The sequence below is a fragment of the Pteropus vampyrus genome, unplaced genomic scaffold (assembly GCF_000151845.1).
Source record: "Pteropus vampyrus isolate Shadow unplaced genomic scaffold, Pvam_2.0 Scaffold288, whole genome shotgun sequence".
NCBI classification, from domain to species: domain Eukaryota; kingdom Metazoa; phylum Chordata; class Mammalia; order Chiroptera; family Pteropodidae; genus Pteropus; species Pteropus vampyrus.
The window spans coordinates 30,750-47,294 of NW_011889069.1; the positions used below are offsets into that span (position 1 = coordinate 30,750).

General features: G+C 37.9%; 1 protein-coding gene and 1 non-coding gene across 2 annotated transcripts in view; one reads left to right on the plus strand and one right to left on the minus strand.

Annotated features, from left to right (window-relative positions):
• Positions 1–16,545, plus strand: part of TMEM45B (transmembrane protein 45B) — a 31,158-nt gene that overhangs the window by 12,844 nt on the left and 1,769 nt on the right. The window contains exons 2-5 of the mRNA XM_011376199.2: positions 12,087–12,274; positions 14,246–14,452; positions 15,317–15,501; positions 15,975–16,120. Of these exons, the coding sequence (XP_011374501.1) occupies positions 12,103–12,274; positions 14,246–14,452; positions 15,317–15,501; positions 15,975–16,120 (710 nt within the window). The 5' untranslated portion in view covers positions 12,087–12,102. The remainder of the gene's footprint in view (positions 1–12,086; positions 12,275–14,245; positions 14,453–15,316; positions 15,502–15,974; positions 16,121–16,545) is intronic.
• Positions 10,580–10,698, minus strand: LOC111729901. The gene has a single exon (XR_002776452.1). It is a non-coding gene; the product is annotated as a 5S ribosomal RNA (ribosomal RNA).

The window sequence follows — 16,545 nt, forward strand, 5'->3', positions numbered from 1 at the left end:
GGCCAGCTACTGAAAGCAAAGGACAGCAGCCTTAGAGCAATAAGTATACTTCTCCTAAGAGAGAAGCCCGGGTTTCTCCCCTATTAATTGTGGGAATAGATATAAAAGCACCAGAGAAAGGAAACTAACATTTATTAAACACTTATTCTAGGTAGCTGCAGACATTTCCAGTAGATGTTAATTGATGTCCCTGTTTTAGGAGAGGTACGGAGATTCACAGAGGATAAGGAACTTGTCCAGTGAAAGTAGCAAAACCAAGACTGAACTTAGGTTTGACATTCCATAGGTCATGTTGTTTCTATTATGTGACTATATTTCCCTTCAAGGAAAGTTTAGGAACCCAGTTTCTTTTAGGGAAATCTAGGAAATATAATGCACCTGAACTCATATGAAACTTGATTACATCTTTTCTTTTTCTTTCTTTCTTTATTTTATGGTGACATTGGTTAATGAAATCCAATAAGTTCCAGCTGTACATTTTAACAGTAAGGCATATATATTTACACTGTGTTCACCTCCCAGTTAGATTTCTTTGTCACCACATATTTGACCCCTTTATCTTGTCTACCTCTTCCCTCCCCCGCTCCCCTCTGGTAACCACTAATCTATTGTCCATATCCATGAGCCTCTGTTTGTTTGTCCTGTTCATTTGTTGCTTTTAGGTTTATATCCCACATATAAGTGATATCATGTGATTTTCAACTTTTTCTGTTTGGCTTATTTCACTTAGCATGATCATCTCTAGGTCCATCCATGTTGTCACAAATGGCAGTATTTCATCTCTTCTTATGGCTGAGTAATATTCCACTATATATATGTACCACAGCTTCTTTTTTCCAATCATCTATCATAGGACACTTTGGTTGCTTCCATGTGCTGGCCACTGTGAATAATGCTGCTATGAATACCAGTGTTTAAATATTTTTTCGGATGTGGGTTTTCAAATCTTTAGGATAAATACCTAGTAGAGGGATTGCTGGATCATATGGTAGATCAATTCTTAGTTTCTTGAGGAACCTCCATACTGTTTTCCATAGTGGCTGTACCAATTTTCAGTCCCACCAGCAGTGTATGAGGGTTTCTTTTTCTCCACATCCTCTCCAGCATTTGTTATTACTTGTCCTGTTGACTATAGCTATTCTAACAGGTGTGAGATGGTATCTCATTGTGGTTTTGATTTGCATTTCCCTAATAGCTAGTGATATTGAGCATCTTTTCATATGTTTCTTGGCCATTTGTATGTCCTCTAGGGAGAAGTGTCTGTTTAGATTCTCTGCCCATTTTTTGATTGGACCGTTCTTTTGTTGTTATTGAGTTGTATGAGTTCTTTGTATATTTTGGATATTAGGCCCTTATCGGAGGCGTTGCTTGCAAATGTATTTTTCCATTCAGATGGTTGTCTCTTTACCTTGATGACAGTTTCTTTTGCTGAGCAGATGCATTTAGTTTGATGTAATCCCATTCATTTATTTTAGCTTTTACTTCCTTTGCCTTTGAGGTCAAATTCATAAAATCCTCTTTAAGTCCAAAGTCTTTGAGTTTCGTTCCTATGTTTTCTTCTACGCATTTTGTTTCAAGTCTTATATTCAGATCTGTAATCCATTTTGAGTTAATTTTGGTGTGTGGTGACAGACAAGTTTAGTTTCATTCTTTAGCAGGTAGCTTTCCAGTTTTCCGAGTACCATTTTTTGAAGACGCTTTCCTTTCTCCACTGTATGTTTTTGGATGTTTTGTCAAAAATTATTTGCCCGTATAAATATGGGTTTACTTCTGGACTCTCAATTCCATTCCACTGGTTCATCTGTCTGTTTTTCTACCAATACCGTGCCATTTTGATAATTGTCACTTTGTAGTATAATTTGAAGTTGGGCAGAGTGATGCCTCCAACCTCATTCTTTTTTTCTCAGGGTGGCTTTGGCAATTCGGGGTCTTTTCTGCTTCCATACAAATCTGATGATTTTTTGTTCATTTCTTTAAAAAATGCCGATGGGATTTTGATGGGAATTGCATTAAATCTGTATAATGCTTTAGGTAATATGGTCATTTTAACTATGTTGATTCTTCCAATCCAAGAACACAGAATATCTTTCTGTTCCTTTGTATCTTCTTTGATTTCTTTTAATAGGGTCTTATAGTTTTCATTATATAGATACTTCACATGTTTCATTAAATTTATTCCTTGGTATTTTATTCTTTTTGTTGCAATTATGAAAGGAATTATTTTTTCCACTTCCTTTTCTGACACTTCATTATTAGAGTATAGGAACGCTATGGATCTTTGAACGTTGATTTTGTATCCAGAAACTTTATTGTATTTGCTTATTGTTCCTAGTAGTGTTCTTGTGGAGTCTTTAGGGTTTTCTATATAGAGAATCATGTCATCTGCAAATAGTGACAGTTTGACTTCTCCATTTCCTATTTGGATGCCTTTTATATCTTTCTCTTGCCTTATTGCTCTCTTTAGGTCCTCCAATGTTATATTGAACAACAGTGGCAATAGTTCTTGTCTTGTTCCTGATCTTAGAGGGAAGGTTTTTAGTTTTTCACCATTAAATATAATGTTGGCTGAGTTTTATTCATTCTCAATCTAAGATGACTTCTACCCATGGAAGAGAATGACATATAGTCATCTTGGTAATGAAGCCGGGAATGTTAGTTTAAAGAGACTAAGCAACATTATCCAGCTCAGCTCTGACTGTATAGATAATTGGCTGCAACTGCCTCTTAGATTTTGCACGTACTATTTGCTTTGCCTGGAACTCCACCCACACTACCTATGTTTACTTATTTTTCAAGGAAACTTTAGTGACACTTCCCTCTAAAATCTATCTCCTATTTCTTCCAAGCTGAATCATAGTCCTCTCTCCTTTTATTGCCATAACACTCTGTACACTCTATTAAAATATTTCATATATGTGTCATAATAGTTGAATTTCTCTTTAACACAACTTGACCTTACTATAGGCTAGTCCGTTCTTTGAAGATTGATGAAATACATTTTCAAGAGTAAAAAGGTAGGTAAGGGCGCCAAGACAGTTCAGTGGGGAAAAGAAGAATCTTTTCAACAAATGGCTGAGACAACTGGATATGCGAAAGAATGAAGTTGGATCCCTACCTCACACCATATACTAAAGTTAATTAAGATGGACTATAGACATGAATATAAGAACTAAAACTATAAAAATCTTAGAAGAAACATAGGAGTGAATATTCATGACCTTGAGTTAAGCAATGGTATCTTAGATACTATACCAAAAGCAGAGACAACAAAAGAAAAAATAAACTGGACTTCATCAAAATTAAAAGCGTCTGTGCTTCAAAGGACAAAATCAAGCAAGTAACAAGACACCCACAGAAAGAAAATATTTTCAAATTATATATGTGATATAAGACTTGTACCAATAACATAGAAAAAAATAGTTGCAACTCAAAAATAAGAATACAAAAAAGAAATAATTTAAAATGGGTAATGAATTTGAATAGGCATTTCTCCAAAGAAGTTATACAAATGCCCAATAAGTACCTGAAAAGGTGCTCCACATCACTAATCATTAAGGAGGCAAAACAAAATGAGATGCACTTCACTCCCACTGGGGTGGCTAAAATCAAGATGGACATATCTTGGCAAGAATGTGGAGAAAATGGAACCCTTATATATTGCTGGTAGGATTGTAAAATAGTGCAGTCAATTTGGAAAACAGTCAAAATGTTTTTGAAAAGTTACCATATGACCAAGCAATTCCACTCCTAGGTATACGTCCAAGAGAAATGAAAATATAGGTACACACGAAAATATGTACACAAATGTTCATAACATCATTATTCATAATAACTCAAATGCCCATCAACAGATGGATACACAAAATGCAACATATCTATATAACAGAATACTATTCAGCAATGAAATGGAATAAAGTACTGACATATGTTACAACATGGGTGAACCTTGAAAACATTCTGCTAGGTGAAAAAAGCAGAGATAATAGGATTCCACTTATATTAAATATCTAGGATAGGCAAACCCATGGAGACAGAAAATAGATTAGTGGTTGCCTGAGACTGAGGGGTTGGGAGAAAATGGGGAATGACTGCTAATGGTTATGGGATTTCTCTTGGGTTGATGAAAATGCTCTGAAATTAGATAATGGTGATGGTTACACAACTGTGACTATACAATGAATTGTACACTTTAAAGGAATGAATTTTATGGTATGAGAGTTTTATGGTATGTCAATAAGGTTGTTTAAAAAAAAAGAGTAAAACGTAACAGCAAGAATGCACTGAAACTTCTAGAACCATCTGAAGGCGACTTTCAGATTCATTAGGAAAAACTGTCTAGGGAATAAAAAGTAGAAATACTTAGTAAGGTTGTTGAAACCTTCAATATCTTTTTGATATACCTGACAGCTGTCTTTTGTAGTGATTTAGTAATTAAATCTATAAAAGTATATTATTTAAAGATATGGTCTTTAAAGAGGTAATAAAGTTAAAATAAAGTCATTAGGGAGGGTGATACTTCTTATAAGAAGAGGTCACAGACAAACACAAAGGGTGAATGATATGAAGATACATAGAGAAGACAGCCATCTTCAAGCCAAGAAGATGGATCTTAGAAGGAATCAGCCCTGCCAACACAACATGGATGCAGGTGGAAAACAATATGCTAAGAGAAAGAAGCCAGTCACAAAGGACCACATATTCTATGATTTAATTTATATGAAATGTCCAGAATAGGCAAATCTATAGAGATATAAAGTAGATTAGTGTTTGCCTAGGGCTGTGAGGGGATAGGAAGAAGGATTGGGGGAAATGGAGAGTGACTAATGGATAAGGGGATTTCATTTGTGGGTGATGAAAATGTTCTAAAATTGACATGGTGATTGTTGCACAACTCAGTGAATATACTCAAAACCACTGAATTTTACACTTTAGGAAATTGTAAGGTATGTGAATTATATCTCAATAAAGGCTTTTTTTTTTAAAAAAAAAAAGGATATAAAAAATGATAAGGAAAGCAAGGAATAAAATTCTAGGGAAGTGGGCTTATACTCTACAAACAGTTTTGAAGGGAGGACACTCAGGATAAATGGTGACATAAATAACAAAGTAGACAGCCTGATCTCTGCTTCCTTCAGGAAAAAAAGTGGATAGGAAGCTGGCCTAGAATAGAGCAGGATCTCACAGCCTCAGCATTATTAAGATTTGGGGCCACAGAAACCTTCATTGCAGGGGACTGTCCTGTACATTGTAAGATGTTTAGCAGCACTCTTGGTCCCTACTCACTAGATGCCAGTAATGCCACCTCCACTGGTGACAACCAAAAATATCTCCAGACAAATAACTCCCACTAAGAACTGCTGGACTAGAGAAATGGACCTAAAGGGTAACCTTGTATTGTAACGGACTAGTTACCTGAATTTTAACCAGACTATCTCTTAAGGCAGGGCAGCAGAGTGAGTGTGGAAGAACTTGGGCACCATTTCAAAAGAGAAAATATGTCTATCTGATATCAAGTATGAAAGGAGGAAGTCAGAGCAGTTCCAGAAAGAATTTGCCAAATTTTTCTTTGGCACCTTTTTGGTACAATTTCTGCCATTCTTATATCATCTAACTTCTCTGGATTTAATAAAGCTTTTCAATACTTTAAAAAAAAAAAACAAAACTACAAAAGCCTGAGTGTCCCACCCATAATATATTGACCTAGTATATATCTGTTTTATTCAGGACACACTAGGTTATGCTGAATAAAAAGAGCCCCCAGAGCTTATTAGGGGCTCAGTACAACAATTGTTAATTTTTGTCATACCTTTTGTTCATCATGGCTTGTTTGGGACTCTGGTCCATGTCTCCTCACTCTGAGATCTAGGCTGATGGAGGAGCTACCATCTTGAACACTAACAGTAATGTAGTAGAGGGGTAGGAAGTGTGTTCTGGGGGGTCTCAAACTGGCAATTATGTATTTCAGACTGGTAGTAACACATGTCACTTCTGCTCACAGCTCCTAAGATCCCACAAGATTACAAGGGGGCCAGAAAGTGCAATCATACCATGTGCCTAGAGCCAGAAATGTTTAATTAAGAGCATTAAATACTCTCAAAGTACTCTTCCATATTGCTTTCCCTGTTCATATAATCATATACTCATATTCATATGTATACATATATGCAGAACGTTATCACTATTGCACACAATGGGGTCATATGATAAGTAGTCTTTTGTATCTTGCTTGTCTTAGCCAACATTATCTCATGGAAAACCTTCCAAAACAGCTGGTATCAGTCTAATTCATTCTTTTTAATGGTTATATAATATTCCATGGTGACGATAAACCATAATTTATTAAGCCTAAGGTATGATTGGAACCAAGTAGAGTTCCAGGTTCTCTGTGATATTTGGTAGTCCACATGTTTTGTATCCTACCATCACAAATTGGGAGAAATTAGCTTTAATTCTTCCTTCCCTCTGCTGTGAAAGCCAAGTCCTTATCTTTCCTAATGTTGGAGAGTGCTGGTTACTAAGCCTATGCACTTGAGGAAGAAAACAAAATTCACTTTGGTTGCTCCTTTTTTTAATTCTCTCACTTCTCTAGATACATCCCTTCCTTCACTAATCCTACTTTCCCCATCCAAACTAAGGGAAAATATGGGCTTTATAAAAAAAAATTTTTTTTAATAATTAAAAAGGTATCATTTCAAGGTTTATTTTTAACTATAGGCAAATGGCATCAACAATAATTTCTCTTCTCCTCTGCACCATTTCCTCTCCCTAATTCTCTCCTTTCTTCTCCTTTTCTCGCTCCCCGCTCTTCCTTACTCTTACCTCCTTCTCTGACACCTTCAGCTTGTCTTCCATTTCACTTACCTCAAATGAAAAAGACAGACTATAGATTGGTGGAAATGGTTGAAAACAAAGAGTACAAGGAAAAGCACATCGAACCTCTTATTCAAATCCCAGAGATTTCTTTAGATATGAAAAGTTGCCCAAACCGCTAGCCTTCTTGATTGCCAGCCTTAACTTAAAGCTACTACCTCTTCAAAATTTTAATTCTCCCTTCACACTCCCATTCTATCTCATGTGATGATAAAAAAAATAAATAAATAAAAGAGTAAATATACTAAAATAAGAAATTTAGAAGAGTTGTCTTTACAGGAGCACTTTCTGGTGTTTTCCTACCTGTGGGTTTTCCTCAGATTAACATATTGTATAGTGTAATGGCCACACTATTCTGTGTATACTAGGGAGCTCATTCCTTCAGCGGTTGATTTTTTTACTTAATATTTATTTTTATATTATTTTTTAAAGCTAGATTTCTCAGGGATTTAGCCTATTTGAATGTTGTTATCCGAATTATCAGAAGTCTAATATTTTTTTATTTGAAGTTAGTTATACCTTGTTCCACTTTATTCAAACTGACTCATTCTATATTTCTACCACATGTTCGATGTAGCTAATCTAATAAAGTAATCTAATAATTTGTTAATGAAAGGGCTGCACCTCCCCTATCAAATCAAGGTATTCAGCCTTCCAAGTAGCATAGTTTAAAAGTAGTTTCTACAGACATGCTGCAGACCCCGCTATACACTGATGTGATTTTTAAATCAGGTAAAAGGAAAGGGTGGAGCCCAACAAGTTGGTTTGGACTACATGGAGGCAGACAAAGACTCTGCTTGTGTTTACAGTACTGCTTCTCAGAAAAATGGGGATGGGCAGGGAGGATTTGCAAAGCTGGTTTTTTTGCACTGTTTTTCTGGTCTGTCTAGAAAAACAAAGGAGTATATAAAACAGGCCTTACCTGGAAAGGGACCTGCATTAAATATTAAATGAAAATGGGGAATGTTTTTATGTTGATCACAAAAATTAACTCAAAATGGACCGCAGACCTAAATGTAAAATGCAAAACTGTAAACTTCTAGAAGATAACACAGGAGAAAACCTAGATGAACTTGGGTATGGTGATGCCTTTTTAAGTACAATACCAAAGACACAATCCGTGAAAAAAAATAGTTGATAAATTCGACTTAATAAAATTAAAAACTTCTGCTCTGCAAAAGACAACAATCAAGAAAATTAGAAGACAAGCCAGACTGACAGAAAATATTTACAAAAGACACATCTGATAAAGGATTGTTATCCAAAATGAATAAAGAACTCTTAAAACTTAAAAACAAACTACCTGATTTTAAAATGGGCCAAAGACCTTAACAGACACTTTACCAATGAAGATATATAAATAAGCATATGGAAAGATGCTCCATATCATATGTCATTAGGGAAATGCAAATTAAAATGAGGTACAACTATACATCTATTAGAATGGCCAAAATCCAGAACACTGACAATACCGAATGCTGAGGAGGATGAGGAGAAACAGGAACTCTCATACATTGCTAGTGGAAATGCAAACTGGTACAGCTACTTTGGAAGACAGTTTGGCAGTTTCTATAAAACATACTTTTACCATACAATTCAGCAATCTCACTCCTTGGTATTTACCCAAAGGAGATAAAAACTTATGTCCACACAAAAACCTGCACACGGATGTTTATAGCTGCTTTATTCATACTTGCCGAATCTTGGAAGCAACCAAAATGTCCCTCAGTAGGTGAATGAACTGTGGTACATCCAGACAATAGAATGTAATTCAGTGCTAAAAATAAATGAGCTATGAAACCATCAAAAAAAAAAAAAAAACATGGAGGGAACTTAAATGCATATTTCTGAGAGAAGCCAATCTGAAGAGCTACATACTGTATGATTCCAACTATATAACATTCTGGAAAAAATATATATAAAAAATATATATATATAATAAGAGAGAGCGTGCATGGGCAAGCGTGAGTGGGCGTGCGCGCGCACGCACTATCTGATGAGTGATGTCAATAATGGAGGAGACTATGCCTGTGTAGGGGCAGGGCATATGTGAAAAAACCTTTACCTTCCTCTCAATTTTCTTGTAAACCTAAAACTGCTCTAAATAAATTCTTCAAAAAAAACCACGAGACATAGAAAAATAGCAGAATGACAGATGTAAATGTAGCCACATCAATAACTACATTAAATATGAATAGAATAAACCATTTTGATATTAAAAAAAAAGCAGAGATTGTCAGCTATGCAAATTCTCAAAGAATCTACATTATGTGCATATTTTGGGGAATAACTAGGGGCACATTAAAGGAAGTAAACCAAGAAAGAAAAATAAATGGCATCTAAGAAATGGGGGATCCAAAACAGGAAAAAGGCAAAGAGAACTTGAAAGATGGTGTTGAATGCTCCATGATGATAACCGGTCCAGTTTTGGAGTATCAGGCTAAAAGGCCCTGGAAGAGAGGGTTCTAGGATTAAAATGAAACTGATAAGTTATCTGATGTTATAATATCTAGGCAACTATTTAGTAGAAATTCGACACATTCATTAGCTCTTGTATAGAAAAACACAGTGATTAGGTATATGAAAAACTAAACAAATAAAAAGCAAGGCAACTATTAAGTCCAGAATAAAACAAAAATGTTGAAAACATAACCCATAATATTATTTGGATTAGCATTCATTCCACAAATATTTGAGTGCTTACTATATGTCAGGCGCTGTTATAAGTAATGGGCCAACTGCAATAGAAAAATAGATCCAATTCTTATTTTCAAGGAGCTTACATTCTAGTGGATGAAGATCGATGCTTAAAAAAAGACTTAGTATGTAATACCAGATAGTGATTCACGCTTTAAAGAAAATTTAGAAGTATACATGGATTGAAAATTGGAGTGTGTCTGCTAGTTAACATAAAGTAGTCTGGGAATAAAGAAACATTTGAACAGACCTGAGTAAATTGAAAGAGAAATCTTGACTCTCTGTGGGAAATTTGTTCTAGAAAGAGCAGATAGTGCACGGCCCTAAAGCAGGAATGGATTGTACTTGTTTAAGTAATGCAGGGGACCCTGTGCTGCAGGGGGAGAGGTAGGAGAGATCAAAGAGAGCACAGGGTCATGCGGAGCTTATCGGCCCTCATAAGGGTTTTGGATTTACAGAGCCATAAAAATGATTTAAACAAAGAACATAACATAGCTACTGTGAAAATGAAGGGGTGAAGAGAAGGGCAAGGTTGTAAGAGAGCTCCAGGAAGTTGGTAGTAATAATAAATTAACAGATGGCAGTGTGCACAAGTTAACTAGAATTATACAAGTAAATACCAAAAGAAACAGCAGAACGAATTTACAGTGGTTCCATGAGGGAATGATGAGGGAGAGAACACAGGGTCACTGCTTCTCATTGTAAACCTTTAAATACTACTTATTAAAAACTGTAAGCATTTTTTAAAAGCTTGTGAATGTTCTTGATGAAGGGTGTAAACCTCAGCTGCAAATGTGTCAGACATGAAATAGTAGCCCTGGCAAGGTAGCCAGTGACAGAGAAATGGGATGCCCCAATGGCCAAGGTTGGAGTACGCTGTACAGACCGCAGATACTCTATTTTCCTAAGTGGCATTTTCTTTTCTTTTTTTTTAGGCGAGGCAACCTTTGGTTGACCTCACAGATTACAAGGACCTTGTCATCTTACAATCCCTTATTTTTTTTATTTTTTATGCCTACAGCACCTGGTCTTCCTAGGTGGTCTCCCATCCAAGTACTAACCAGGCCCAACCCTGCTTAGCTTCCGAGATCAGATGGGATCCGGCTTGTTCAGGGTAGCATGGCCATAGACTTAAGTGGTATTTTCTAGATCACCACCAACTGCTATTCTTTTCCTACCCTATATTTCTTTAGGTCACCACCCAGGCCACAGGGGAAAATAATTATTTTCCTTCTGACTAAATTCTACACAACACTCATAATTTTGACCTTATAGTCTATGCTTCTGTGAACAGGATAAAAGAAACCACACCTGCAATTTTATTTGGAATAAGGCGGTGTTTATATAACTATTTTGACTTTTACCGAAATGGAATCATATTGACCATATTCATTTATACTAGAAGTCTGCATCAAATCTCTAATTGTCAAATTATTTTCCAATTAGGTGAAAATGATACTTTCCATCTTTAATAATGGTGAGGTTTATTATCAATTTGTATAATTTGTGAATTGTGTTCATGTCTTTGCCCATTCTTCTGTGGTCTTTTTCCTACTAATTTGTAAAAGCTAAGGGAACATTGTGACAAGGAAGCCGCTATTTGGAGTCACTGCCTCAGTATTTTACAGTGTGAAAACCCTGCCCACATCAGAGTCTGGATATTTAGAAAAGACCTAAGCTTAGGATTCCCACCCCAAGTTCCAGCTTTGCTTTTCTCAGGGTACCTTTTAAAATAACCACTTAAGAGTTAAGCCCTCAATAAGTGATCACTGCCCCAGCCATCATAAAAGTAATAGGTGCTTGCTACCCTGCTCTAACTCCTGCTCACTTGTGACCTGGATGGAGGGCTGCCCTTCCCAACTCATTGCTCCCCTCCCATAGCCCTAACCCCAATTTCTGGGATCTGTAAGTAATGAATCCTGTGATGCTACTGCCTTTGTGTGTTTTAAAACTGTGAGTTCAATCAGAATGACTCTGGTTTTCATTTTCACAAGGTGGTAGCTTAGATGCTGAGGTTGCTCCCTGCCTACTGTGAGTGGCTTGTGCCTCCTCATTCGCCAGGTCATAATCTGCATATTCTTAATTCGGTGCTCCAGCTCAGCTTCTCAACACAAATACCCATTTACTACAGTTGTTACATTTTCATGATTTGCTGTTTGCCTTCTGATGTTTTCGATCCATAAATTGCTTGTCGGTGAATATTTTTCTTTCCTAGTTCCCTCTTTTATGTTTAGGAAGGCTCTTCTACCCTGAGATCAGTTAATATTTCTATATCCTCCTTTTCCCCACTTTTATTTACCCACAGTTTTAAAGCCCGAGGCCAGTGGTACACACTTGGGCATGTAACTCACTCAGCAGACAAGATTCAGTGACAGACCATAAAGACCTATTTTATGAGAATGAGTGAATCCTTCTTAATAGCTTATGATTTAGAATCCTCAGCCACATATTGAGTTTCCTACCAAAATATCCATTTGTTCTCTTCACTCGGCCACCTAACAGCTGTCCCTGTTTTTCAGGTGTCCTGGAAGCCTGATGGCAAACTTCAAGGGCCATGCTCTCCCAGGGAGTTTCTTCTTGATAGTTGGACTGTGGTGGTCAGTGAAGTACCCGTTTAAGTACTTTCATCAAAAGAGAAAAAGGAGCCAATATTATCAGCGTCTTGAGATCACTGAAGCTGCCATCAGAACTTTATTTTCAATCGTTGGTAAGACTGGGCATCACCTGGTCCAGGGGATCTCGCCATCATACCCAGAATCTGTTTTCTAAACCCAGTGAAATGGATGTTTCCACTGACAGAGATGACAGAACAAGGATTTTCAGTTGGCCACTAAACTAAATATTTTATCATAACATCTGTTGTGTACGAAGCTTTGTAACAGTTAATAGCACCTTACATCTTACATAATAGCACCTTACATCTTACGTAATAGCCCTAGAAAGATGTAGGTATGAGATGTAGGAACTGTAGACATACTTTATGAAAAATATAAAACCCAAAAATAGAAGAAAAAAAAATTAGAAGAGTAAACTCATGTTCTGAGAAAGTACTAAGTGGTAAGTTTAGTTTTAGAAAAATCAACTTTTGTCCCTCAACTGTCTCTCCACTAGAATCTTGAGTACTTAACACTCAACTCATTGGCCTATCCTCCACCACCAAATCTCAAGCAATTATAGAGAGGGGAGTTTATGCTAGAAGGCTAGTGAGAGGCAGTGGAAGAGATTGAAAAAAGCCAAGAGGGCTGTTTGAGGGGGGTCTTCTTTTATTGTGCCCCATTCCAACAGAATGCACCCACTTCACTTACTCGTCATCTATTCCACTCCACTTGTGGCCCTCAAGGAACAAGTAGTGCCAAGAGTAGAGTGTTTTTCAGGATCAACCCATCACATGAGTAATGAGAGGTCTTATTCTGCAATTGCATTTGCCACTTACCATCTTTGGCCTAGTTTCTTGGGAGGGAGTGAAACAATGACAGCAGCTTCCCTTGGAGTCAGTAAATGTACATAGCTCTGTTTGCCTGGTCCAGCTGAATTTTCCCATTCGCCAGCCATTTAGGCATCAGAAAGTATTTCTCATATTTCTGGAGCTGAGAAGTGACAGGGATCATAAGGCTTAAATGGTAAGCATCAACTTTACCTAAATAAAGCTAAAGAAATTGTACTTGGGTGAAAATAATATTCACTCACAAATTATCTCTTGAGCTCCTACCATATGCCAGGAGCTCACTGTTGTAGACACTGGGGATATAATGGAGAACCAAACATAGTCCCTGCTCTCACAGGGCTTCCAATCTAGTGTCACTGAGACATCCTCTCCCTGGGTTGTTTTCACCAACTCCTTGATCTTTTATACATAAATTCAGAAAGGAACTGGGCTTGAGAAAAAAAAACAGAGTCCAGAAGGTTGTCGTGGAGAATTTATTCTAAGCCCTAAGGACATTTTGGGCACCAGGCATAAAGGTAAATCTTTGGTCTTCTAAAACAGGTGACAGTAGAAGAGATAAAAACTGAGCGCTACACTGTGGCACAGCTTCATCAATCTTCTGGCTCCAGTCTCTAAAGCTTGCCTCTCCTAAGATACTGTATGGCCAGAAACACCAAGTTGAAGTGTTTAGGACACCGAGTCCTAAAGCTATGGGAAGGACCGTAAGTCACAGAGCTCCCTCCGTGCCTAGGAAAAGCACTCGCTTGAAGTCTGCCCTGACAGAAACACACCTGGGAGCTGCTTCTCTCCCTCAGGTGTGCACAAGTATCGGCATCACTAGCGTCTGTCTGCTCAGATTCTATTCTCAACCTAATCACTTCCTTCTAAGATTTCTTTCACCACTCACTTATCAGAGAAAGCTCAAAGATTAAGGTATCTGCCATACTCTTGCTTAGGTGACAATGCTTTGCTTTCATCTTAGCTACTAGACAAATTTCCTATGGACTTGTGTGGTAGTGTTTCTATTTCTATTGCTCCTCCTCTCCCCACCTCCCCCTTGTCTAAGAAACAACAAAGGCAAGATGTCTACAAAGGTTCCTCAGCAAATACCTTACTCTGTACTGAAGCAGGTCCACTAAACCATACAGGCCACCTTCACACACATCTCAACTTTGTTCATGACTCAGTTATTTTTTGCTGTCTATTTGTCTTGGAACTACTCTTCCCTCAATTTCTACTCTCATTTCCCTGCAGGGATTCTGGCAGAGCAGTTTGTTCCGGATGGGCCCCACGTCCACCTGTACTCTGAAAACCACTGGATAAAGTTAATGAACTGGCAGCACAGCACCATGTATCTATTCTTTGCAATCTCGGGAGCCATTGATATGCTCACCTATCTTAACACCCACGTTCCCTTGGGGATCGACAGATTGGTTATGGCTGTGGCAACATTCAATGAAGGTAACTTAGTGGTAAGGATGGAAAAAAGGAAGCAAGAAACTGATGAGTTGTGTATATGAGGGATCAGGGCACAAAAGACCAAAACTATTGCCAATATAACCTTCCCCAAATCTTGGAAAAATCCAAATCTCTGAACTTCAAAACCTGAGCAGGACTTGGTCCTATGCTCTGGATGATACAGATGACATGTTTCATAAAGCAGCACATGAAGTCATGAAGCTTGTAGCCAAAGCCACTTATAGTACACAAACTCTCCCTGCTCCCCTGCCTCCCAGCCACCATCCTTATGCACGTGAGTGCCTGTGTGCGCATCCACAAGAATTGTCCAAAAACTGGTTGAATGCCACTAAGCAAGATTATAACTCCCTGTGTACTCCATCCACGACCCTGGAGTGTTATTGTCTGGACTCCATCACAAATAGAAGACCCACCCAGAAGCTAGGATAGATTTCCCAATATAACTCATATTAACTGGGGTTATAGCATTTTGTAATCCAACCACCTCACTTCTGTACCTCAGGAAGAGTTTAAAAAAAAAAAAAAAAAAAAGGTTAATAAGGGCAAAACATACACAATTTGTCACAAAGTAGCAGTACTCATTCTGTGTTGAACCCTACTATCAATTCTGTGAAAAGATTTTAAAAGATATATGCTTTGCTGCTTATCCCCACTTTACACGCACACGAAATAAATTTAATCTGCATATTAGTTGCCCTGTAATGTTATAAAAACTGACTTCCAAATGTTGAAAAATCTAGCTTTGAGATAGATCTAGGAGGAAATTCTAATAATGGAAAAAGTCCAGAATGAATGTTATGAAGTAAGAACAAGCAAATCTCTGATGGCTGTGACCGGCTTTGTCAGGTTTTCTCTTCTATCACCATGTTCATAACCGACCACCACTGGACCAGTACATCCACTCACTGCTGCTGTGTGCTGTGTTTGGAGGGGCTCTCAGTATATTCTTAGAGGTGATTCTTCGGGACAACATTGTGCTGGAACTTTTCCGAACCAGTCTCACTATTCTTCAAGGCACCTGGTTCTGGCAGGTAATTACCCAAACATTGTATGGATTAAGGGGCCCCACTGAATCCAAGTCCTGATGATGCAGCACTAACACACCACATGGATAGGTTTAGAGGGCCACTTTCCTTACCATGCTCGCCCCTTGACCTACATACCTTTACCCACTAATATCCTGCTGATCTATTAACAAGCAGAATCTATGGAGCGCACACAGTAAACAGATTAAATAGTTCCCTATCTGCCCTCCCTAATAGAGGTACTGATATCATCTACAGGCTCCATTTGCTAAGCCATTCACCGGAAATTGTTTTAAATGAGCCTATAATAAAACCAGAATCAACTCAGAGCAATTTTCCTGTGCTTCTATGCTAATGCAGGTATGGGAAATGAGGTAATGGGGACCGGCTGGCCTCCTTTGGTAGCCACGAGAAGGAAGCTAGGTTGCTTTCTCAGAACCAACTAATGACAAGGTTGACTCCTCTGTATAATTCACCAGATTGGGTTTGTGCTGTTCCCACCCTTTGGAGCACCCAAATGGGACCAGAAAGATGACTCAAACATCATGTTTATCACCATGTGCTTCTGCTGGCACTACTTGGCCGCCCTCTGTATTACAGCTGTCAATTACTCTCTCGTTTGCTGGTATGTACAAAATGACTTTTGTTTTCTTCCTAACCAATCCCCTGCCCCAGAAATTTACTGCACTGCATCATTTTCATGAAAGATGACCCACCTTTCAGAACTAAGCACTGCTAACTTCTACCACTTAACAAGTACCAACTACAAGGAAGTTCTGTGCAAGGTACTCTACACCTGCAAATGAGGGTGATGAGGCTTTGAGAAGGTAAAGGACCTATTGGTTAGTAACCTGACAGACTCAGGTTTCAAATGCAGTTCTGACAGATTTTAAGCCTGTGATGTGATAGGTAAAACTTCTGAATTAGGCATCTACTGGGTTGCAGTCCCTGCTCTGTCCCTGGTTCATTTTAAGCCCATCACCTTATTCCTGGATTTGCCCTTCCTACTTCCCAGAGATGTTATGACAATCAGATAAGATGCCATAGCAG